The 25779-nt window shown below is 47.0% G+C and overlaps 1 protein-coding gene across 1 annotated transcript in view; it reads left to right on the top strand.

Moving 5' to 3' along the window:
- DENND4A (DENN domain containing 4A) overlaps window positions 1-25779 on the top strand; it is a 110824-nt gene that overhangs the window by 59763 nt on the left and 25282 nt on the right. Inside the window, exons 14-21 of the mRNA XM_056865832.1 lie at window positions 3043-3178; window positions 16228-16434; window positions 16546-16674; window positions 17980-18124; window positions 20300-20416; window positions 21300-21449; window positions 22280-23376; window positions 24793-25006. Of these exons, the coding sequence (XP_056721810.1) occupies window positions 3043-3178; window positions 16228-16434; window positions 16546-16674; window positions 17980-18124; window positions 20300-20416; window positions 21300-21449; window positions 22280-23376; window positions 24793-25006 (2195 nt within the window). The remainder of the gene's footprint in view (window positions 1-3042; window positions 3179-16227; window positions 16435-16545; window positions 16675-17979; window positions 18125-20299; window positions 20417-21299; window positions 21450-22279; window positions 23377-24792; window positions 25007-25779) is intronic.

Here is a 25779-nt window from a genome sequence, read left to right as displayed (position 1 = left end):
ACTTTGCTCAAGTGGCGTTACCAATCACCGATCTTCTAAAAACAAAGGGTAAAGGGGTCTCTGCTACGTTGCCTACCGCCAAAATACATTGGAGTGATCAATGTCAATCTGCTTTTGTAACCCTCAAGCGACTTTTCACTTCTGAACCTGTGCTACAGCATCCCGACCAAAACCGAATGTTTATTGTGCAAGTCGATGCGTCTGATGTAGCCATGGGGGGGGGGGGCTCTTCTCCAAAGAGGACCAGATGGTCTTCTTCACCCCTGTGCTTATTTTTCCAAAACATTGCGCACGCCCAACTGAACTGGCCCATTTGGGAGAAGGAGGCATCAGCCGTCTATCATTCTCTTACTTTATGGAGGCCGTTTTTGGAGGGGTCCGGGGTCCCCTTTGAAGTCTGGACCGATCACAAAAATCTAGCTGCCCTCATGGGGACCCATAAACTGTCCGCGAAACAACAGCGTTGGGCGGACTTCTTTGCTCAATTCCAATTTGTTCTTAAACATGTGCCCGGGAAGCAAAACGTGCTTGCTGATGCCCTGTCCAGGTTGCCTCAATACCCAGTAAAGATTGATCATCCTACAGACTCTTTATTCACCCCGGCACACAGAAGAGCTCTGCCCGTACTAGCCGTGCAGACTCGGTCCCAAACTCTGCCCCAATCTCAGACCTGAACAGTGAACAGCAGAGTATCGAGCATTAAACAGCCAGCTCCCTCACCAGACCCACTCACGCCGCCTGTCCCCGGCGCCCCGCTGCAACCAGTCCCCCCCCCACTCTATCGCCAGCGGCTCCTGATTCACCCTCCTCTGCAGGGGGAGGGGGAGTAATCCTCTCCAACTCCTTCCTAGACTCCCTTTGTACTCAGTGCTTGGCCGAATGCACTGCTCAAACCCTACCCCAAGGCTTGCTTGAACAAGGTGGTTGTTGGTACAGAGACTCGAAATTGTACGTGCCTAAAGTACTTCGAAGAGAAGTCCTGCAATTGGCCCATGAAGCTAAAACTGCGGGGCACTTTGGTTTCCTGAAAACCCTTCACTTGTTGCGCAGACAATTTTGGTGGGTGGGAATGCGTTTGGATGTGGATTCCTTCATTCGCAACTGTCCTATTTGTGCCACGGTCAAATGATCCCAGGGCAAGCCCCTGGGACTGCTACAACCACTGGAAATTCCCAGCAGACCCTGGGAAGTGATTGCCATGGATTTCATGACGGATCTCCCACTTAGTGGGGGGAAGACTGTACTGTGGGTTGTTACTGATTTATTTTCCAAACAGGTACATTTGGTTCCGTGTGCGGGTATCCCCTCCGCCCCCAAGTTGGCCCGCTTTTTTGTGTCACATGTTTTCCGTTTACATTCTTTCCCGCGGAAGATAATTTGCGACCGCGGAAGTAGCTACGTGGCTAAGTTTTGAAAAGCTTTTCTCAAATTGGTGGGGGTGGAGCAGGGTCTATCTAGCGCTTATCACCCCCAAACGGATGGGCAAACTGAACGAGTCAATGCTGTACTGGAATGTTATTTACGTTGTTATGTCAATTACCATCAAGATGATTGGGTTGAACTGTTGCCCTTTGCAGAATATGCTTACAATAATGCTGTACATCAATCTACAGGTTTCAGCCCTTTCTACGCTGTGTATGGTCAGGATTTCGGTCCTATTGCTCCTGTAGAGGTACCTGAGGGGGAGGGAGACCCCGATGTAGCCTCTTGGACTCAGACTCTCCGTACCACATGGCCCTGGCTGGTAAAAAACCTAGACAGAGCCAAACACAAATATAAAGCTCAGGCAGATAAGCATCGCTCTCCCAGCAAGGACTTTCAAAATGGTGACTTAGTGTATCTTTCCATCAAAAACCTGCGGTCCACTCGCCCTTGCCATAAACTCAGTGCCAAGTATGTGGGGCCATATCCCATTGCCCGGATAATTAACCCCGTCACTGTGGAACTGACTCTCCCTAAAGCCTTGAGGCGTATCCACCCAGTCTTCCATGTCAGTCTCCTCAAGCCTCATGTCGCTTCCTCGGAATGGCACCCGGAATCGCCTCCAGAGCAGCCTGTGATGGTGGGGGGGGGGGAGGAGCATTTTGAAGTGTCAAAAATTCTGGACTCCCGTATACGGCATGGTTCTCTACAATATCTGATTCGCTGGAAACACTTCCCCCCTGCCTACGATGAATGGGTGCATGCATGAGATGTCTCCGCCCCACACTTAGTGAACGCCTTCCACACCGCCTACCCTGACAAACCGTCCCCCTTGCAAAACGGGAGGAGGCCTTAAGGGGGGCAGAATGTCAGGTCTGTATCTCAGTTGGTTTCGTTTTCCCACCGACTAGCCTTCAAGGATTGTTTTGCATATTTGGACTCTTTGAAGCCGACAGTAATCCGTGAGAACCACAGCGCCTTTGTGCTGTTTGTAATTTGTAATCTCTTGAAGCTGTACTGTGCTATAGAGTGCTTTTTTCAATGCTTTTATATTATCAAGTGCAAGCTAGTTTGCCCCATTGCTGTCTTAGTTTCCCTGTGCGCTGCTAACCTTTGTGACCAGTAAAACCAGCTTCTTTGGACAACTCGTCTCCTGTTGTGGTTTGTGGTTCTCGTTAGGCCAAGTGCTTACAATCCTTTTAACTGGAGATGCCAGGGGTTGAACCTGTGACTTCCTGCATGCCAAGCAGAGGCTCTTCCACTGAGCCACAGCCCGTCCCCCATCTTGCATGCATCCTCTGTGAGATGGAGGTGCCAGGTTTGGCTGAGAGGCCTTCTATTGCTAACCCATAGTTTAGATGTCCGGGTGGGGGGGATATCCATGACCCAGACAGTAAATAAATATTTGAACCCCCCACCCCCCGGAAACCTTTCTCCTAGAATAGCAATTAAACATGTCAGGCTTGGATGTTCCCCAGTCACTTTTTTGTCTATACAGTGCAATTCACTTCTTTTGAAATATCGCTTGGAAGTCATGCTGTCATTGCTTCAGTACTGAGGGCAAAGTAGAACATACATCTACAGTAAATGAAATAGTTTTTCCCCCCTTTTCCTTTTCAGCTATAATGGATTTCCTGTGCTGAGGCAAGACTTGTTTGAACGGCCGGTGGGACTCCTGACAACACGGAACAGCAAAATGCCCTCCAAAGCCAGCAATCCCAACAGCCCATTGCCCATGTTCAGGAGAACAAAGCAGGTACTCAACAGCCGTACTACACCCTTTGTTGCTCAGAGTGCTGTGTTTTGAATTCACCATGTGTCCCAGCATGCCCTCTATTGTGAAAAGCATTTCTGTAGTCTCTTTGTACATTTGGAGGAGTTACATAAGGACATAAGAAAAGCCCTGCTGGATCAGACCCAGGCCCATCAAGTGCAGCAGTCTGTTCACACAGTTGCCAACCAGGTGCCTCTAGGAAGCCCACAAGCGAGATGACTGCAGCATTGTCCTGCCTTTGTTCCACAGCTCCTAATATAAAAGGCATGCTCGTAAGAACATAAGAAAAGCCCTGCTGGATCAGACCAAGGTCCATCAAGTCCAGCAGTCTGTTCACACAGAGGCCAACCAGGTGCCTCTGGGAAGCCCACAAACAAGACGACTGCAGCAGCATTATCCTGCCAGCACCTAATATGGTAGGCATTCTCCTCTGATCCTGGAGAGAGTAGGTATGCGTCGTGACTGTGGCGTACTGTTTTGACTGCACCCACATGTCACTGAATATTGTGCTAGTTTTGCACTGTTGCGATCATACACGACCGGATTTCTGGAAATGTGTGGCGTATGGCAAGGTTCAGCTATGTTTATTGATTTATTTCATTTAAAACCCTGCTTCCTCACTGAGGCTCAAGGTGAATTAGAGAATTTAAAAAATACCCTCACAACTGGTTCCACATATCCGCTAAAGCTCTGGGTGTGTGTTTCTGCAGCAGCAGCCCTTCATGCTGGATTGCAAATTGCTTCTGAAACACAGAAAATATCTCGAACGAGTTATATTCTGGCAGATGTGGAAATGGAGCAGTTGATCTTTGATGAAGAGTTAACATGAAAAATATCCACGTAATGCAAGTTTAATGCCCAAGATGGGTAACGTTATGGGGTGTATTTGCATAGCAGTAGCCCTTTGAGAAGAAAATAAATTGTTCAATTGGTAGCCTTATGGCAAACCAGAACATGTCTTCTGTTTTCTACGAGTGTTGTAGAAATAATACTTACAGCCTTCAGGTGCTCAGCAGACCTCTGCTTCTCAATAACATGTACTTAGGATGAGTGCCTGTACTGAATTCTTAAGAGTATCTCAGACTCCCTAGAGGCTCCCTGCCATAATTGAATCTCATATTTCCTTTCCTTCCACTATCCACAGCAGTTATTACAAAGAATTGCTAATAGGCAGAATTAGGCACATCCTGGCTAAACCATTTTTAAATGCCATTTTGTCTTCTGCATATTCTTTTGACCATTTGCTTTACCGTGTAACTTTTCTCTCTGCTGTCATCTTGAACAGCCCCACTCCTTCTGTTCCTCAACAGTTTCTGGTTAGTTATTTGAGTGGTGCAGTGCCCATTTTGTGACAATGGTTTCCATATTGGTGTCTCTGTCTTTTGTCCTGAGTAAATAAGAGCCCTACAAGGGGAATTGGGGTCTGAGAATCTTTCAGTGCAATTCCAGCCGGTCCGGGTTTTTTGTTTCAGTTACAATTTTTTATTTTTATTTTTATACCTATATAATATAAACCATTTTGCATCCCCATTGGGGAGAATGTGATGATGGAAAGTGCCGTCAAGTCACAGCTGACTTATGGCGACCGCATAGGCTTTTCTAGGCAAGAGACGTTGGGAGGTGGTTTAGCCATTGCCTGTCTCCACGTGGGCTGAGAGAGTTCTGAGAGAACAGTGACTGCTTCAAGGTCACCCAGCAGGCTGCATGTGGAGGAACGGGGAATCGAACCCGGTTCTCCAGATTACTGTCTGCCGTTCTTAACCACTACACCACTCTGGCTCTCTATTGGGGAGAATGGTGGGGTATAAAAGAAGTAAATAAATAAATAGAATCTACCCTCCCCTCTGCCCTGTTTTTCTAAGCCAAAATGGCGGGGGGGGGGGGGCATTTTTACCTTGTTGCAGAGCTGTACTTGCAAACTCATCCCCTGACATTTTGGTTCCAGAAAATGGTGTGTGTGGGGGTGGGGTGGGGGAGGGAGGGAGGCAGAGTCCCCTTCTCTCCTGCCTCTGTGCAAAAAAAAATGGTATTTTTGGATTCAGGTAAATTGAAGAAGAAGAGTTAGTTTTAATATGCTGACTTTCTCTGCCACTTAAGGGAGAATCAAACCGGCTTACAATCACCTTCCCCTCCCCACAACAGACACCCTGTGTGTTAGGTGGGGCTGAGAGAGCTCTAAGAGAGCTGTGACTAGCCCAAGGTCACCCAGCTGGCTTCATGTGTAGGAGTGGGGAAACAAATCCAGTTCACCAGATCACCTCCAAACCACTGCTCCAAACCACTGGTCTTAACCACTACACCACGCTGACCCGAAAAGTATTCCCAAATTCCAGGAGTGATATCGGATGTATGTATTTATTTATTTATTTATTTATTTATTGAATTTATAACCCACTCTCATCCCCAGCGAGACGGGCTTTGGGCGGGTAACAACAGTTAAAACATAAATATCCAATATGAAACCATAAAAAATTAAAACCACAGACATTAAAATCCTAATCAGATGGCCATAACCATACCTAGGTGCCAGAGCAGATAAGTGTCAGGAGATCAGCCCCCCACAGATTTCAAAAGTGGGGGCGGGATGGGGAGGCCAGTAAAGATGGGTGTTCTTTTTGTGGCTATCCTCAGTTGTGCCTGGCGGAATAGCTCCATTTTACAGGCCCTGCGAAACACCTTAAGATCCCGCAGGTGTCAGGCCTGCTCTCTTCCCCCTGCAGTTGGAGGTGTTTTGTCTTCTCGCAGATGCTTTGCTTAAGGATTGTTTATCTAACCGTTGCATTCCTCTCCAGCCTTTGATGCCTGTAGGAGCCTGGCACCGTTAGCCTGGGGTTGCCATGTCAATCTGTACTATCTGATATGACCTGTATGACCACTATTCCTCCATATATTCTGCTGTATGTCCTTGCCCCCCCATTCCTGCCTTTTTACTTCTGCAAGCTCTGAATACCTGTATGTTTTCCAATAAAGTCAACTTTCTTTTGGACTGCCTGTCTGCGGATGTTGCTTTAAGGAGTACTACGGGAACAAGTGCTTATATTAAGGCAGGAATCACTCCCTTTTCACCTGCCTGGCTAGAGCCCTGGAGGGTTCGCCTGCGTCTTGAGTATGGTTTCCTCGCTTGGAATCCTGGAGGACTTAAGCAACTGGGCCCTCCGATTGAGAATGTCTACCATCCCTGACGACCCTACTTTACTGCGTGATGTGCTCCTCGAAGCAGTGCGGACTGATGCCGAAATCAACCGCCTAGTGGAATTTGTTCGGGTTCAGTGGCGCTGCCTCGCTGAAGTGAGGCCCTGGACGTCTGAGGACACAGATTGCAGCGCCCATCACGAACTCCTGGCCCTGGACGGGCTATTGGAAGAAGTGCGTGTAGCGCAAGACAACTTGGCAACCTTGACTCGTTTGTTAGCGAGGTTGACGTTGCAAGAGGCACAACAAGACTCGGCAGCGGTTCCTATCCGCCCCGACTCACCCCGAGCCATGGCGGGGGCACAGGCGGGGGGAACCCCGCTGTCACTCGTTCCAGATCCTAACGAGTGCCTAGCGGAGGCACAAAAGGTCACTGTCCAGACAGCGTTGCTATTCGTGGGACTGCCCCCGACCACAACCACGATGGCCGATTTAATGCAACTGTTAACCCCTACGTTCGGGGATGGTGCAGCTGCACTAGCTGTCCGAGTACAACCGCTGCTTGGAGGGGACTGTACCCCGCTCCTTGCTCTTCTAGAGCAAGAAGCCCTTCTGATCGTCACCACGACCGCCGCCTCGAAGCTCGAAGCCAACCAGGCACTCGCAGACCAAAAGAAGGCCGAGGAACAGTTACGAGCGACGGATGCGGCGGCGGCCAAGGCTCAGGCCGACAAAGAGCAACAGTTAGCCGCCGATCGAGCGCGAGCGGCCGTGGATGTACGTCCTAAAGACACTGTAGGGTTTGGGTTCTCATTCGGATCCACGTTTTCCCCAGCTTTTGCCCCGTCTCGCACCACACAATGCGCACGGCGCCTTGCAGAACGTCTGCCAGAATCGGACTACTCTGACGAGGAAGACCTGTACGATGACGGATCCCACTGGGCTACTGGTCTTCGGGTCAGCCAGTCCCGACGCACAGGGGGAGCTGGAGATGAAATGCGCCTCTTGAGGGGCCAAAATCGGGACTTGAATGATCGTGTGCCCCGTCTACAGGATCAAATGGAACGATTGCTTCGAGAAAATGATCGTTTGCAGCAAGCTCTAACTACCCCGGCCCAACCAGCGCCAGCTCAGCCGGTTTTACCGGCCCCCGGGCCCCAGGTTGTGCCGGCTTCTGGAACCCTGGCTCTGCCAGCTCCTGGCGCTCCTGCTTTACCGGCTCCTGGAGCACCAGTTGTGCCCGCCCTCGGAGCACCGGTGTTGCCGGCCCCTGGAGCACCGTTTCCGCCGCCTCCAGGGCAGCCGCCTGCCCATACAATGGAAGCAGCCTCGGTTGAGGGTGACCTACGATGGCTCGGTCGAAGCCCTACCCTGTTTCCTGCATCATGTGGACAGTTACATGAGGGAACAAGGACAGTACTTCCCCACCAAGGACAGCCGAGTTCGTTTCGTTGCCTCCCTGTTGACGGGGAAAGCGGCCGACTGGATGGTCCTCCAGTTTGACACTCGGGCCCGATCCATACGCTCTCTTAACAATTTCATGTTTGCCCTACGGAGACGGTTCGAGGATCCCTTCTTGGGAGAAAGGGCCAAAGCCGAACTCCTGCAACTCCGGCAGGCTCTACTCCCGCTTGGGAATTCGCAGATGAATTCCAACGACTTGCCAGTAAAATAGTGGATTGGCCTGAAGCCACCCGAATACACTATTTCCGGGAGGCCCTACACCCTGACATCTTGAACTTGGGCGTATATGCAACGGGATCCCGACATCCTGGAAGATTGGATTTTACTGGCGGAGGAGGTGGAAAGCTGCCGCCAGTTTATATCTCTGGTCCGACGCTGGACCAGGGAGGGGAGCAGTCACCAAAAACCTCCTTCTAAAGCTCTAACTCCCGCCCCATGGAGACCAATGCGGCCTGCGCAGGACCGCGAATCCCAATTCCAGAGGGGAGCCTGTCTTGTTTGCGGCAATATGGGCCACTTCGCATCTGCCTGTCCACACCATCCGGACCTCACACTTCCTCCCCGACCAGACGCACCGCCCCGGACTCGGGGGCGACCCCAACGCAGAGGCACCGCGGCCACCCATAGCGCTGCTCCGGGACGACATGCACCCTCTACACTTCACTTCAGAGAAACTCCTAGTGAACCTACGTCTACCGACCCAACGGGGTCTTGGATTACAAGTGCCCCATTGGGGGACAGTTCTCCTTCCTCGGATGAGGATCACACTTGGAATCCCTCTGCACTCAATCTGGAATCTCCTCTCGACCTGTCAAAAAACGGGCAGGGTCTGCGGTGAGCGGAGTGACACCGCAGACCCCTGCAGCTTCTCCTGCACAACGCAAGGCTCCTGTTATGGTGAGTGAAGTTGAAAATACTGTATATGTAGACGTAGTGTTAAAACATTACAAAAGAGGCCCCCAGTTACATGTCAAAGCACTGTGGGCGCTCCCTCATCAATGAGGCCACTTTCAAATCAGAGACTCTGCCCGATCCCATCCAATTCGCTCAAATGGATGGCAGTAGCTTTAGGGGAGGCCCAGTTGACCGTCGCACACGCGGGGTGGCGGTGTGTATTGGCAATAATTGGGAACAAATCGACTTCACCATAGCTCCTATCAGATACGAAGTCATTTTGGGAATAAACTGGCTCAAGGGACACAGCCCTTCTATAGACTGGAAGGCTGATACTATTACGTTTTCTGATCCTGACTGTGCCCAACACCGCCACGAAGTTGCTGTTGTCCTTCCAACAGCCTCAGCATTGGTCTCTGACACACACCCTCCTTCTTTGCTACCCGTTGAATATCGGGACTTTGCAGACATTTTTGGCGCAAAGGAATGCGATGCATTACCCCCCCACACCGCAGAACGGACTGCGCCATTGAAGTGGTGAAGGATGGTAAGCTTCCGAAGAGTAAAATTTATCCCATGAGCGCTGCTGAACGTACCATGTTGCGGGACTTTTTAGACAAGAATGTCGCTCGAGGGTTCATACGGCCATCTTCCGCCCCTAACTCTTCCCCCGCTTTCTTTGTCCGCAAGAAAACGGGTGATTTACGCTTGTGCATTGATTTTTGAAAACTCAATGCAGTTACTCAGACCAGTGCCTACCCCATTCCTTTGATTTCGGACATCCTAGGGCAACTAAAGGAGGGGCGCATTTTCACCAAACTGGACTTAGTTGAAACTTATTATCGAGTCAGGATTCGTCACGGAGACGAGCCCCTCACAGCCTTTTCCAGCTGTTTTGGTATGTTTAAATTTCTTGTGATGCCATTCGGATTACAGGGGGCTCCGGGGGTCTTCATGCAATTGATTAACGAGATCCTACATGACTTGTTATACTGAGGCATGGTAGTTTATCTAGATGATATCCTTATCTATTCCAACTCTATGGACGAGCATGTTGCTCTAGTGAGAGAAGTCTTACAACGCCTCAGAGACATTATTTCGCACCAAGGTCTCACCATGGACCCTGCTAAAGTACAGTCTGTAATCGATTGGGATCCGACCTCAACCCGCAAACAAGTGCAGCAATTTCTCGGCTTTGCCAACTTTTGTCGAGGGTTCATTCCCAATTTCGCTCAAGTAGCACTCCCAATCACTGACCTACTTAAGACTAAGGGAAAGGGGACTTCAGCCACATTACCCACAACAAGGATCCAATGGACTCCCCAATGCCAGATCTCTTTCGAAACCCTTAAACAACTGTTCACCTCTGAACCAGTACTAAAACATCCAGATCCTGAATACATGTTTATAGTACAAGTAGACGCTTCCGACGTAGCTATGGGAGGTGCTCTTTTACAGCAGGGAAAAGATGGTCTGTTGCACCCCTGCGCATATTTCTCTAAAAATGTTTGCGCACTCTCAGCTGAACTGGCCCATTTGGGAAAAAGAGGCAGCCGCTGTCTACCATGCCCTCACTATTTGGAGGCAATTCCTTGAGGGTTCCAAGGTCCCCTTTGAGGTTTGGACAGATCACAAAAACCTGGAGGCACTCACTGGAACCCGTAAACTGTCCGCGAAGCAGCTACGCTGGGCTGACTTCTTTGCTCAATTCCGTTTCGTTCTCAAGCATGTTCCGGGGAAACAAAATGTGCTGGCGGATGTCCCATCCCGACTTCCCCAATACCTTACCAAAGTAGACCGCCCCACTGAATTGCTCTTCTCCCCTGCTCACACCTGGCCCTGGCTGGTGAAAAACCTTGAGTGGGCTAAACGTAAATACAAAGCTCAAGCTGACAAACACCCGTCTCCCAGCCAGAATTTTACCGTGGGTGATTTGGTCTACTTGTCCACCAAAAATCTCCGATCCACCCGCCCGTGTGGAAAACTCAGTGCCAAATACGTGGGTCCCTACCCCATTTCTCGGATCATTAATCCTGTGACCGTGGAACTCTCCCTGCCAAAGACACTGAGACGCATACATCCCGTTTTCCATATAAGCCTTCTGAAACCTCATGTTCCCTCCCCAGAGTGGCATCCCAACCCTCCTCCTGAACAACCGGTCATGGTAGGGGGGGAGGAGCATTTTGAAGTAGCTAAGATCCTGGACTCGCATATTCGTTACGGCTCCCTCCAATATCTCGTTCGTTGGAGGCACTTTGCCCCTGCCCAAGACGAGTGGGTTCGCTCGTGCCATGTCTCCGCCCCTCGCCTGGTACGCGCCTTCCATACCTCCTACCCCCACAAGCCAGCCCCCTGACAAGACGAGAGGGGGCCCTGAGGGGAGCAGAATGTCAGGCCTGCTCTCTTCCCCCTGCAGTTGGAGGTGTTTTGTCTTCTCGCAGATGCTTTGCTCAAGGATTGTTTATCTAACCGTTGCATTCCTCTCCAGCCTTTGATGCCCGTGGGAGCCTGGCACCGTTAGCCTGGGGTTGCCATGTCAACCTGTACTATCTGATATGACCTGTATGACCACTATTCCTCCATATATTCTGCTGTATGTCCTTGCCCCCCCATTCCTGCCTTTTTACTTCTGCAAGCTCTGAATAACTGTATGTTTTCCAATAAAGTCAACTTTCTTTTGGACTGCCTGTCTGCGGATGTTGCTTTAAGGAGTCCTACTGGAACAAGTGCTTACAGCAGGGCCCTGATGTTACCAGGAAGACTATTCCACCAGGCCGGGGCCAGGGCCAAAAAAGCCCTGGCCCTCGTTGAGAACAGCCGCACATTCTTTGGGCCAGGGACCACCAGTAAATTACTGTTAACAGATCGTAACGCTCTCTGGGGGGCATACCAGGAGAGGCGGTCCCGCAGGTACGATGGTCCCAAACCATGTAATGCTTTAAAGGTCAAAACCAGCACCTTGAACCTGATCCGATACTCCAGCTGGAGCCAGTGCTGTTGTTTTAACACTGGTGTTATATGATCCCGCGGTGAAGACCTCGTGAGGAGCCTCGCCGCAGCGTTTTGCACCAGCTAGAGCCTTTGGGTCAGTCTCAAGGGCAGCCCTATGTCAAGCGAGTTACAGTAATCCAGTCTAGAGGTGACGGTCGCATGGATCACCGTGGCTAGGTCGGGGTGGAAGAGGTAAGGCGCCAGCTGCCGGGCCCGGCGGAGATGGGAAAAGGCCGCCTTGACCACGGCTGTGACCTGAGCCTCCATAGATAAGGAGGCATCGAGGATCACACCGACTCTTGACGGCAGGTACAGATGTTAATTGCACGCCGTCGGGAGCCGGCACCCCACCCCAAAGCCACCCCGGCCGAGCCAAAGGACCTCCGTCTTCGATTGATTTAATTTCAGTCGGCTTTTCTATTTGGGTTTTTCTCAGGAATCTAATTTTTTTCAGGTCCATTATTCCCTATTGGGAAATGTTCCAGGTGGTGGGGGGAGGTGTTTTTGAAGGTACAGGCACCAAAATTGCTGCAAAGCTGCTGGTACCAAGTTTCAAGTAGATTGGACCAAGGGGGCCAGTTCTATGGGCCCTTGATCAGGGTGCCCCCCAGCCATCCTCCATTATTTGCTGCGGAGGATAAAAGAAAAAAACCTCCAAGCTTCTTCTAGGCAAAAGCCATGCCTGCAAGCAGCAATCACTGGTCAAATCATGCCTTCCATGGAAGAACCAACACAACAAGCCCAACAGAACCATTGCAGAACCCAGTAATCCCAGTACAACCACAAGCTGTGCCAAGCCCAACAGAACAAATGTCAAACCAGAGAACCACTACCAGCGTGGTGTAGTGATTAAGAGCGGTGGTTTGGAGTGGTGGATTCTGATCTGGATAACCGAGTTTGATTCCTCTCTCCTCCACATGAGCAGTGGAGGCTAATCTGGTGAACTAGATTTGTTTCCCCACTCCTCCACATGAAGCCAGCTGGGTTACCTTGGGCTAGTCACACTCTCTCAGCCCTGCCTACCTCACAGGGTGTCTGTTGTGGGGAGGGGAAGGGAAAGTGATTGGGAGCCTGTTTGATTCTCCCTTGAGTGGCAGAGAAAGTCAGCATATAAAAACCAACTCTTCTCCTTCTGAAGGGGCGGCACTTTTGCAAGCCCAGCTGAACCAATGGCAATGGGCATAAGCCCAACAGAACCCAATACTACTCTGGCAGTGGAAGCTTGACAGGACTAATGTCAAACCAAAGAATTTTCGGCTCAGGTGTATCCTAATGCACACACCTAGTCCTGATCTGAATGGGGCCCTGTGGCGCTTGGGGAAGTGAGATCCCTGCCGCTTCCATGTGGCTGTGCAGAAATTGAATTAAGTACCTAGAAGGTCAAGCAAAAAAACAGCTAACAAGATCAACAATATAATTCAAAGCTAAACCATTAAAAAGTTGTCTAAGTACATACAAATTTAATACAAGTTAAAACCAAATGATGCTAATGACTCCTATATGGCCTTGCAAGGAACCTTCCAAACACATGTATTAAAATAACACAATTGGCATAATATACAACAAGACATACAATCATACACAAACCATAAATATAGTCACATGTACACCATACCCAGTTTGGCGTATTTGCCTTCTTTAGTGTTCTAAAAGAAACTAACACACCAGACTGAAAATTATATCAAATTTCTACAATCTTTATGACTTTTGGGCGTAGTACTCTGCAAGATTAATGAACAAATAAAAATGTTGATTAAAACAATTGTCCTATATAAATCATTAATAAAGTTTTAAAATTCTTGTGCCTTAACAGTTACAGCAAGGTCACAATAAATATAGAACTGCAGAGCTTCTTTGTCTGTTAAAGGCATCCTTACAAATGGAACGTAAAGCCTAGAAAACAGTAAAGATATTATTACCAAATAAAATACCCTAAATACAAGAGCAAAATACAAACAGTACAGCTTTCTTACCTATCTTTAACAAAACATCCAAATCCTTCAGTCACCCCCTGCCACTGTCATGTGGCTGTGCAGAAATTGAGCCAAACCGATTCATTAAACATATTATGTGGTTTGGCCCTTCCCAAAAGTGAAGATACACAAGAAAAATCACAAACATGTTAAAATATGAAAACTTGGGGCAAAGAAAGAACCCTTCAAAACAACAGCAAACACATAAAAGGATACTGGCAAAGAGCCCCTATCTGAAATTTTAAAAATGTTGGGAACACACACAAATGAAATGAACAGAATGACTCGCAAAAGAAATGTGTCTTCATCTGGCACTAAAAGCTTGGAAAGTCAACACAAGGCAAGAGGAGGTCAGTTACCAGACATCCAGTTATGAACATTAATGAGGATGTCATAGCTGAACTGATATAATTCAGTAAATGGATGGCAGGTATTTATTTGTCAACTTCAGTTATAAAATTGACTTCATAGTTATCTCAGGAGAGATATTCAATTTACTTTCAAAGAGGGGAAAATTAGAAATCCCTCCAGCCATGCTCAAGCCCTTGGGAATGCCTACAGTAGTTCTGTAGGTCCCATTTTTTGCCTGTGCTGTGTGTTTCTGCATCACACCATTCCTCTTTGAGCAAGCGAGTCCCCTCTCTCTTCTCCAGCAGTAGGGCCAGCAGCAACAGGAAGGACTGTAGTCTCAGGAGGGAAACCAAATTAATACAAGATAAACTCCTTATTGGAGCTCAGCCATGGGCTTGCCTGCTAGCGTCCGGCAAGCTGCTTCGAAGGACCATAGTCGAACCTTGAGGAAATTTACAAGACTGTGACTTTGAAATTCCACTGCTTAACAAGATCTGGCAAGTCTAAGGAGAAGCCATCCACCATGGGTTTCTCCTTTGTGTGTGCCTGGAGGCATCTTTTCTTCTGGTGGTGGTGATGTTTGGAGCCAGCTGGGCATAAGTTTAACCTTCTTTGGAGAGATTAAATCTCTTAGCTTCCTCTTGTCTCCATGTTAGCACAACTTGGCACGTAGAAGTCTTGTGATTTGCCTTTAATTAATGAAAATTCTTTTCAGTACTTGCTGGTCATACAGCAAGCGTAATGAGCGGTTGATTCTAGTCATTACTTTCTACAGAGCAGACCTTGTTTGATATTCAGATAACAGCACCTTAATTTTTATTTCTCTATCTGTCTTGTGGTTTAAGCAGCCATTTAAGAAGCTTATTTTCTCCTCTAATGGATTTCACGATCTGCTGCATCTCTGATGAATATTTATGTTTTATATTGGCGGTTTTGGCATTCTGTCATCTTGAAATTATTTCCCCCCAGATAATAGTTTGCATTTGGAATGCTGGCACTTTAAAATGAGGCTAGTTATTCTTGCATCTCTCCAATTATGAAATAGGGGCATTGGTTTTCTGAGACAAGACGGGATACAACAGTGGAATTAATGTAGCTCTCAGAGCGGGTGGCCCTAGTTGGGCAGACAAAAGGCTGGGCAAGCTGTGGGAAGCGAATCAGGGCAAACGCTGAGTGGACAGACAGTTAAGCTGATAGACTAATGAGTAAGTACGGGAAGTCTGAGGATAGATTTTTTGGAATTTTTGTTTTTGTACTATAAAAGAGTTATTCATCTTGAGAAGGCACACCAGATTCTGAGGCTTTACAGGGCCAGGTGGACACTTTCTGGGAGCCAGCGTGGTATAGTGGTTAAGAACGGGGGTTTGGAGCGGTGGACTCTGATCTGGAGAACTGGGTTCTATTCCCCACTCCTCCACATGAAGCCAGCTGGGTGACCTTGGGCTAGTCACATCTCTCTCGGCCCCACCTACCTCACAGGGTGTCTATTGTGGGGAGGGGAAGGGGATGGTAAGCTGGTTTGATTCTTCCTTAAGTGGGAGAGAAGGTCGGCATATAAAAACCAACTCTTCTTCTTCTAGCATCTGACAACTAATGGGTAGCTGCCCAGCTGTAACGGTAGTGCTCAAGTGCAGCGGAGAGCAGTTGTAGAGGAATCTTATTTAGTCCAGTCTATTAGGTGCCCTCAATTGGATGGCCTAGGCTAGCCCGATTTCAGAAGCAGGGTCAGCCCTGGTTAGTACTTGGATGGGAGACCACTAAGGAAGTCCAGGGTTGCTACGTAAAGGCAGGTAATGGCAAACCTCTGTTCATCTCTTGCCTTGAAAACCCCACGGGGCCGCCATAAGTCAGCTGCAACTTGATGGCTGTGTCCACCACCACATTAGGAAAAAAGGAAGACCCAGCATGGGTTTTGAGGATTGGCTCAATCAAGGAAGCCACAGCCCTCAGTTTGCAACACATGAGCAAGGCTGTTAATGATAAGATGTTTTGGAGGTCATAAATTCATAGGGTCACCATAAGTTGGAAGCTACTTAATGGCACATAAGTCGGAAGCTACTTAATTGCACACACATGTTGTTTTAAAGCTCTTGCATGTGTAATCAACGGGAGGGCTCTGCTCCTGACTTTTTCTTTCCCTACTCTTTCTTTTGTGGGGGGGGGATCCTAAATGGTTTCAGAGACATTCCCTGCCTAAAGCGTGTTAATGTTGTTGCCTTGGTGTAGGAAATCAAGTCGGCCCATAAGATCGCAAAGAGGTACTCCTCTATTCCGCAGATGTGGTCCAGGTGCCTGCTACGCCACTGCTACGGCCTGTGGTTTATCTGCCTTCCTGCGTATGTCAAGGTGTGCCATTCCAAAGAGAGGGCTTTGAGGACGGCCTACGATGTGCTGAGAAAAATGCATGCCAAAAAGATCGATCCCCCTGAAGAGGTAAGATGACGAAGTGATCACTCCTGATGTCTTTGTGTTCTGGGAAAGTTCCTCTACAGAGAACCACTAAACGTGGCCTGGTGTTCATGTGTTTGTTTTTTTCTCCTTCAGGTGTGCTATCGGGTGTTAATGCAGCTGTGTGGACAGTACGGCCAGCCGGTGCTAGCGGTGAGAGTCCTTTTCGAAATGAAAAAAGCTGGAGTTGATCCAAATGCTATTACATATGGATACTACAACAAGGTAAGTGAGATACAGGATCTGAGGGTAAGGGGCTGTGTGAATTGGGTCAATATGCTTAGCGAATAGCATAAGAAATACAGTGTAGTTAATCATTTGAAAGCATTTGATTTTGATACCAGCAAAGTCATTCTTCATAAAAGCAGTCTGTTCCCTGGCTTTCAGTCAGTCACTGACAGCATAACCCTGAGGACACTTTCCTGGCAGTAAGCCCCCACTGAGAACACTTGAGTAGGATTCTGAGTTGGCCCACTTAGGTTTGCTCTCTCAAAGTAGGCGGAGAAATTTTAGGCAGTTTTCATCCCTTTGTTCCGGTGTTTTTTATACTGTTTCTATTACATTCTTCTGCAGTTTTGAAATCCAGTTCTGTTGCATTGTCTGTGTGCATTGAACATACAATACTGTTCTAGTGCATTTTGTAATCCAGTTTTATTCACTATTGATTTATGTTTTGTGCTGTTCTTGCTGAATTGTTTTAATTGTATAGCCTACCTTGAATGTCAGTGAGAAAGGTGGGCTATGAATGAAGCAAACCCAAAGGGTCTGGCATAGAGTCTTGCAGTTGCCAGTTTGAATTCCCAGCCTCTGCTTTGTTGCTGGGTAGGGCCAAATAGTTGAACCATTCAATTTCTTTCAGAACCAGCATGGTGTTGCTGATAGCAACCTCATCTTCATGTGTACTTGATGCGGGTGATAAAACTTTTTTAGATTGTACCATTCCAGGCTGGAAACAGGAGGCTTACATGGGTTGAATGCTCCCCCACTAAAAAAATATTTTTTTGCACATCAAAAACTAGATGCAAGAGAGGAAGAACACTGATAGAGCCAGTATGGTGTAGTGGCTAAGAATGGTGGACTCTAATCTGGAGAACTGGGTTTGATTCCCCACTCTTCCACATGAAGGCTGCTGGGGTGACCTTGGGCTAGTCACAGTTCTCGCCGAACTCTCTCAGCCCCACCTCACAAGGTGCCTGTTGTAGGGGGGGAAGGGAAAGCGATTGTAAGCCAGTTTGAGACTCCTTAAAGGTTAGGAAAAAAGCTGGGTATAAAAACCAACTCTTTTTCTTCTTCATGGGATCCCCTTCTGTACTCTGAAATCGGCCAAAAGTCCATTTATCACCTCATCTGTTGTATGTGAGGGTAGACAGTTGGGCCAGGGAAACCTCTTTCTGAACCCTCAATACAGCCATGAAGCATCTTTATCAGAGCATTCCCTGTGCCCTCGCGTACCTGATTTCTAATGCTAAGCTGGGGTCACCCATACTATGTCACTCCAGTCATTTTCATTTACCGTTGCTCGTTGAACAGGCTGTTTTGGAAAGCCCCTGGCCTTCAAGCAATCGAAGTGGCTACTTCTTGTGGACAAAGATAAGGAACGTGGTCTTGGGAGTAGCACAGTTTAAAAGAGTGCTAAGGAAGCAACCGGCTAATGGCATCCACAAAGGCCTTTCTGGTAGAGTATTAGTATCCCTTTTTATTTTGTGACTGTGTTTTCGTACCAGGTAGCTAGAAACACAGTGCCGTATTTTCAAAATTGGTTTGACTTACACAGTGCAATCTCTTCAACAGTTTAACTGATTACCATGAGCAGTTATTTATACTGGGCCAGAAATTACTGGGGAAAACAAAAGGGGGGGGGACTCAACCAGATAAGTAGAGGGAGCTTCAAAGGTTGAGCTGGCAGCTATAAACCACAACGAAATAATTATATTTATTACAAGGTGCACACTATAAATTGTCAGGATCAGGCGTTTACCTCTAGCATTCCTCAAAAGCAGATTCATCCAGGCAGGTAGCTCTGAAGCAATAATACTTTATTAGGAGCAACAAGGTAAATAAAAGAGCTGACTGTCTACAGAATGGACAAGGCTAATGGCATGACATGGGTAGAATACATGGTTAAAAGCACTCCAGCTAGAGAAAGGAAAACAAAGTGAAACAATTCCAAGATAACAATTCCCAGGGCAAGTTAGACAACACAACAGCTGTGGATTGCAGGCTGAGTGAATAACAGGATAACAGGATGAGAAACAATACACAAAGTTTGTAGCATGTGAACCAGAACTTGACCTGAAGCCAGAGTCTCGCCTGGTCCTGCCAAGAGCCCTTCTTCAGGTGACTTTAGTCAGAACCTGACATAAATTTGTTAAAAACACAGGGCTTGGAATGCAGGCTACATATAAAAACATCAGTTACAAAAATCTCATACACAGTTGATATACGTTCAATATAAATGAGCAATACTGGACCATATACGTTTCAGCCTGAATAGGCCTTCCTCAGTGGTCATAAATACAAAAACTGATTATTAAAAACACATCTATATGCATTGGCAATTTATCACGGGTTGATGTACACACATCCGGAAACATTGATAGTTCTCCACCAGTGTGAGCAACTGTTCATGTGGGATGAATTTGGGATAAGAGTTTCCATCAGGCCACACTAGATATAAGATAAAAATACCCCATGAGGCTCGTTTCCGGATGTGTTTTTAATAATCAGTTTTTGTGTTTATGACCACTGAGGCCAAAACACGTATGGCCCAGTATTTTGTCATTTATATTTAATGTATATCAACTGTGTATGAGAGTTTTGTAACTGATGTTTTTTATATGTAGCCTGCATTCCAGACCCTGTGCTTTTAACAAATTTATAGTGTAGACCTTGTAATCAATATAATTATTTCATTTTAGTTTATAGTTTCCAGCTCAACCTTTGAAGCTCCCAGAAATTACTGGGCAACTGATTCCTTTGCAGAATTTTCTTACGTGGGTTGTGATCTTGGAACAAGTATTGGGGAGGCTTATAGGTTTGGAAAAATGTTGTGCGTGAAAGAAAAAAAATCTATGCACAATAGTAAACCAGAATCTTGCTTATGCATCTCTCTTGAAGAATCGACTTGGATCACTGGTAGTGTATTGTTTTCCATGTCTGTTGCTTTTGTGAGTGTTGTTCCAGAAGCACCTCTGTAGAGATAATCACCATAGATAGGTTCCCTGTGATCATTGCTAAGGCAGTCTGCTTCTTACAGTGGTCCAAAGCGACCTGATTGGCGGTGAACACATTGCTGTCATCAGCAAAAGGGAACCAAATAGGAAAGGCTGTGTAAAATTATCTAGTCTCACTAGAAAGAGCTGTTGTGGCCTGCAGAGTAAGAAGGTGGGGGTCTCTATAGTGGGGTGACACCATGGCCCTGCTTTTGCTAATTTACGTCTGATAAATTGGTCTAAATAAGTTTAAAGTGGCATGTGTTCCCTTTTTCGACAGCGAGGGATACAGTGGGTTTAGTCTTATTGAGGTCAACTAAGTCATAAAGAAATTCTCTGCTCATGTCCAGCGCTGGTAAACAGACGCTGTCTTTGTGCTAGCACAGGCTGCCATTTCTCAAAATCATTGTGAACTATATGGGCTGCTCTTAGGGGGAGTGTACCATATTTCGGGACATTTAGACCTTGCAAAAATATCCCCCTTCAGCCACTACCTTAGCTATTCACCTCTGAATTTTCATCCCACTGACTCTTGTTCTGCATGGTATACTGTTCTTTATTTTAGAGGAAAGTAAAGTGTATTCTGGTTGTTTTTAGTGGAAAGTAATTCTATTCTGGTTGTTTTTACATTGCCATAGGAGAGCATTCAGATCTCCTGTACAAGCTGTCCAAAGAAGTGGTCAAGCATAGGAAAGGAACTGTTCAGAAGAATGGAGAAGCAAAGGAAGAGAAGAAAGAGAGCGACTCGAGCTCTCGTACGTTTCTAACTATAATACCTAGCCCGTTTGAGAATTCTGATGCTTGATATTCAAAATGGGTCTGTTTTTTTATTCCCGCTTAATGTAATAAATCCCTTTTGGAGACGGTTTGCCTGATCTACACACAGCCATTACTGCAGATTTTCCCAATCTAAATCACACCATCAGAAGTTGCTTTTAACTCTTCATCCATTGCAAGAATAATCACAGCATTGGGGGCAATTTAGATTAGAAAAACTATTGCGTAAGCCACCTCTAGCACCACTTCTCTGATCCATAGAATCATAGAGTTGGCTGCTTCTTGGTTTAATGATAACATGTAGTGGCTGTCATCTAGTCCAGCCCGCTGCACAATGCGGGAAATTCACAACTACCTCCCCCACACAGCCCCAGTCACCCCTACTCCATGCCCAGAAAATGGCCAAGATGCCCTCCCTCTCATCATCTGCCTAAGGTCATAGAACCAGCATTGCTGACAGATAGCCATCTAGCCTCTGCTTAAAAACCTCCAGGGAAGGAGAACTCCCAAGGAAGCCTGTTCCACTGAGGAACCGCTCTAACTGTTAGAAAATTCTTTTTAACGTCTAGATGGAAACTCTTTTGATTTAATTTCAACCCGTTGGTTCTGGTCCGACCTTCTGGGGCAACAGAAAACAACTTGGCACCATCCTCTATATGACAGCCCTTCAAGTACTTGAAGATGGTTATCCAATTTGGATCCTCTGCAGCTGTGTTTAAATTAAAATTAAAAGGTCAGGAGATCTGATGACAGATCTCTTGCATCCCTTATTGTTGGGCTCTAACACTGGGGAAATTACCTACAGTGAATGAAAGTTTTCAAAGACTGACATAATTTTCCATACTCTTTTTGTTTGTACAGTGTCAGAAGCAGAGAGTGGAAAGGGAAGCGGGGACTGCCTTCCTGCGTTAAACTATCAACATTCCAACAACGTTAAGCACACTTCAAGGATCGTTCGAGTTAATAGTGCCATTAGCAAAGCTGTGGGTATAGCAGGAGATGTTGACACAGGTAAAAGAGGTGCAGTTAAGAACCCTGAATTCTTATGGTGTGACAGTTTCAATGTTTATTGTGCAGTTCTGGAGACCTCACTTCAAAAAGGATGTGGACAGGAGCAGATGCAGAGGAGAGCGACGAGAATGATCAGGGCCCTGGAGACCAAGCCCTACGATGAAAGGCTGAGGGAGTTGGGAATGTTCAGTCTGGAGAAGAGGAGGTTGAGGGGGGACATGATTACTCTCTTTGATTTTTGAAGGGCTGGTCACTTGGAGGAAGGCAGGGAGCTGTTCCTGTTGGCAGCAGAGGATAGGACTCACAATCATGGGTTTAAATTGTGGGCGGAAAGGTATTAGGAAAATATTTTTTTACAGTAAGTGTTGTTCAACAGTGGAATCAGCTACCTAGGAAGGTAGTGAGCTCCCACTCACTGGCAGCCTTTAAGCAGAGGTTGGACAAGCACTTGTCAGGGATGCTGTAGGCTGATCCTGCATTAAGCAAGGGGTTAGACTAGATGGCCTGTGTGGTCCCTTCCAACTCTGTGATTCTGTGATTTTGTCCTTGTGATCTTGTCCATGTGTTCCATTCCAATGGATACACAGCCCGAGGAGGGATAATTGATGTGGTCAAGCAAACTTGGTTTGCTCCAAATTTGTCCCACAAAATAACATACATCCCATTCATACAATAGTCAGAGTTTTCTAAGGAATGAAATAAGGGTGATCCCCTTCCCAATCTATTAAATTGTTTAATAATAACATGTAGTGGCTGCTTCTTGGCTACTTCACTTTGTGAATAAAGTAATCTAAGTTCTCAGGGTCTTTGTGTGCTTTTTCTATTATCAGAAAGCCCTGCAGGATTGCTGTTCTCATCTTGTTTGGAGGATACCAACAAAACAAGAATTTCTAAAGCGGAACACTTAAGAAACCGGCACTCGAGCATAGCTGACACAGACCACAGACGGATGGTTTGGAGAAACAGGAATCGCAATCTGAGTGGTGATGCCCTGTTAGAGCTCATGAAAAACCGAATCAACCAAGAAGTGAGTCCTGGAGAAGTTGTAGAAAAACTAGGCGCGAATGCAAAAATCTTTTCTAAAGTATTTGATAAGAGAATAAGGCCGAAGACTCTCAACATCAGACCATCTTCCTTGGCTCCCAATAAGAAAAGAGACGTGGATAAAGAATCCAGTGATGAGGACGCACCCTTTGAGAACAGTTTCACAGACAAAATTGAGTCCCCGGTTATATTTGATTTAGAAGACCTGGACAATGAGCCTGTCTTGGCAAAAACTGTAAAGCTGCCAAACAGAAGGCCCAAGAGGATTCAGCGTGCCATCAGCTTCCCAGTCAAGCCCATTGAGAAAACAGACGTCGAAACTGGATTCGATCCACTCTCATTGCTGGCGGCCGAGTCAAAACATCAGCCGGAGGATGAGGAGGAAGCTGATGATAAAAGTACCTCAACCCCATCCACCAGGCGAGATTTAGCCGAAGAAATAGAGATGTATATGAACAATATGAGTAGTCCCTTAACGAGCCGCACGCCAAGCATAGACTTGCAAAAAGCGTACAATGACAAGAACACCCATAAAACCAGCCCAACTCTGGCGCAGTCAGGCCGGAGGTCTAGCCTCCCTCCAAACTCACCCAGGCCAGTGAGCCTTACCAAATCCAAAAGCTGCCAGGTTAAAAATGAAGAAAGAGTAAGAAACAGACTTTGGTCCTCTCCAACTTTCTCTCCAAACAGTCTAGCAAGGGGACAATCTGAGGATATGGCCAGCATGGCAATGCTCGCCTCTCCAACCTCATTCAATTTGGATACGCTGCTGATTCCTACCTTTGACATTCTAAAGAGCAGCATGTTTTCTGCGGGGAAAGGGGTTGCGGAGAAGGCCGGCAGGTGGTACTCCAAGTTTACGACATATGCGGGATCGTCAAAGGTGAGTCGATGTGATGGAAAACAAAATGGGTCATTAAGCTTTGCCCTTTATGGAATCTGTTATGGTTCACCTGTGGTTTAATACCTGTAGAGTGGAAGGTCTTTTAAAATCTCCATTGTGACATAGAATTGTGGCATACTACAGTGGCAGTAGCAGCCTGACTAGCCCTGACTAGCCCAATCTTAGAGAGCCGGCATGGCGTAGTGGTTAAGAGCAGTAGACTGTAATCTGGATAATTGGGTTCGATTCCTCACTCCTCCACATGAAGCCTGCTGGATGACCTTGTGCCATTCTCTCAGAACTCTCTGTCTATGCAGATAAAGGCAATGGCAAACCATCTCCAAATGTTTCTTGCCTTGAAAACCCTACAGAGTCACCATAGGTCAGCTGTGATTTGACGGCACACGCATGCACACACAGAGCCCAATCTTATCAAAGCTTGAAAGCTAAGCAGGGTCAACTATGTTTAGTACTTGGGTGGGAGACCACCAAAGAAGCCCAGGGTTGCTACACAGAGGCAGGCAATGGCAAACCACTTCTGCTCATCTCTTGCCTTGAAAACCCCGTGGTCGCCATGAGTCGGTTGCAACTTGATAGCACACTATTATTATTATATGGTGGCAGTAGCTAAACATAATTGCTAGAGGATGTTAATGATGATATACCTGGGAATAGTGGCTTAATCAAGGAAGTCCGTAATCCAGGAGCTTTGATGTCTTTCTGGAATTCTTTGCCATGGAGGTCTTATTCTCTTAGCAGTGATCTCCTATGTGATGCAGAGGGGCTTCCTGGAACCCGTTTGTTTTGGCCTCAAAGCAAAGAGCCAGTCATGGCTTTCCTTCACCTCATTGGTCAGAAGAACCAATGAGGTGATATGATATCCATCTTCAAGTACTTGAAGGGCTGTCATATAGAGGAGGGTGCCGAGTTTTCTGTTGGCCCAGAAGGTCAGACCAGAACCAGAAATTAAATCAAAAGAGTTTCCGTCTAGACATTAGGAAGTATTTTCTATCAGAGTGATTCCTCAGTGGAAGAGGCTTCCTCGGGAGGGGGTGAGCTCTCCTTCCCTGGAGGTTTTTAAGAAGAGGCTAGATGGCCATCTGTCAACAATGCTGATTTGAGGGGAGCTTGCTTAGTTCTTCGATGAGGCCTGACCCAGTCAGTGGCTTGTGACCTGTGGGGTAGCGTTTCTTCCAAATTACGTTCCAGCGTGGTGTAGTGGTTAAGAGCGGCGGACTCTAATTTGGAGAAACGGGTTTGATTCCCCTCTCCTCCACATGAGCGGCAGACTCTAATCTGGAGAACTAGATTAGATTCCCCAGTCCTTCCCATGCAGCCTGCTGGGGGACCTTGGGTTAGTCACAGTTCTCTCAGAACTCTCAAGCAAAGAAAACAGATGACTGTTCTTGTTTTCAGGATCAAAACTCAGACCAAGCAAGCGTTTCATCCCTTGGGGCTCTGGATTCAGAATCCACCTCTCTGACTGATGACGATATCTGCAATGATTTTGAAAGTGCATCGTCCCCTCAAGAAAACATCTCCACTGTGCTGAAGGGTATCGGCCTAAGCAGAGCAAGCCTTGAAAGTTCGGCTTCTCATAATTGCCCGTCAAAGCGATTCTCGCAGTGCGGTAAGAGGAGTTTCTGAAGTCTTTCTCTCTGAAAATTGTTTGGCTTTTCCTGGTATCATTTAAAAGCCAAAGTAGTCTACTGTGTTAGATAAAAGAGTCATGTGTAGTCTCTGGGTATGGAGAAAAGAACATCCTTCAGGGAGCAACACCTACCGTCTGCTTCAAGAGGAAGGGCTTCCACATGCTATAGCCGTGTTGGCGAACCTATGGCACGCGTGCCGACTCTGGCACGCGTAGCCCTCTCGGCCGGCACGCACCCGGCCGCCTCCACTCACCCCCCGGGGAAGCAGCCTTCCTTCCCCTTCTCTTGCCTTGAAAACCCCGTGGTCGCCATGAGTCGGTTGCAACTTGATAGCACACTATTATTATTATATGGTGGCAGTAGCTAAACATAATTGCTAGAGGATGTTAATGATGATATACCTGGGAATAGTGGCTTAATCAAGGAAGTCCGTAATCCAGGAGCTTTGATGTCTTTCTGGAATTCTTTGCCATGGAGGTCTTATTCTCTTAGCAGTGATCTCCTATGTGATGCAGAGGGGCTTCCTGGAACCCGTTTGTTTTGGCCTCAAAGCAAAGAGCCAGTCATGGCTTTCCTTCACCTCATTGGTCAGAAGAACCAATGAGGTGATATGATATCCATCTTCAAATACTTGAAGGGCTGTCATATAGAGGAGGGTGCCGAGTTTTCTGTTGGCCCAGAAGGTCAGACCAGAACCAGAAATTAAATCAAAAGAGTTTCCGTCTAGACATTAGGAAGTATTTTCTATCAG

Source organism: Euleptes europaea, chromosome 20 (genome assembly GCF_029931775.1).
Source record: "Euleptes europaea isolate rEulEur1 chromosome 20, rEulEur1.hap1, whole genome shotgun sequence".
NCBI lineage: Eukaryota > Metazoa > Chordata > Lepidosauria > Squamata > Sphaerodactylidae > Euleptes > Euleptes europaea.
The sequence above is the reverse complement of the archived record's forward strand: the minus strand, read 5'-3'. Positions and strand labels throughout refer to the sequence as shown.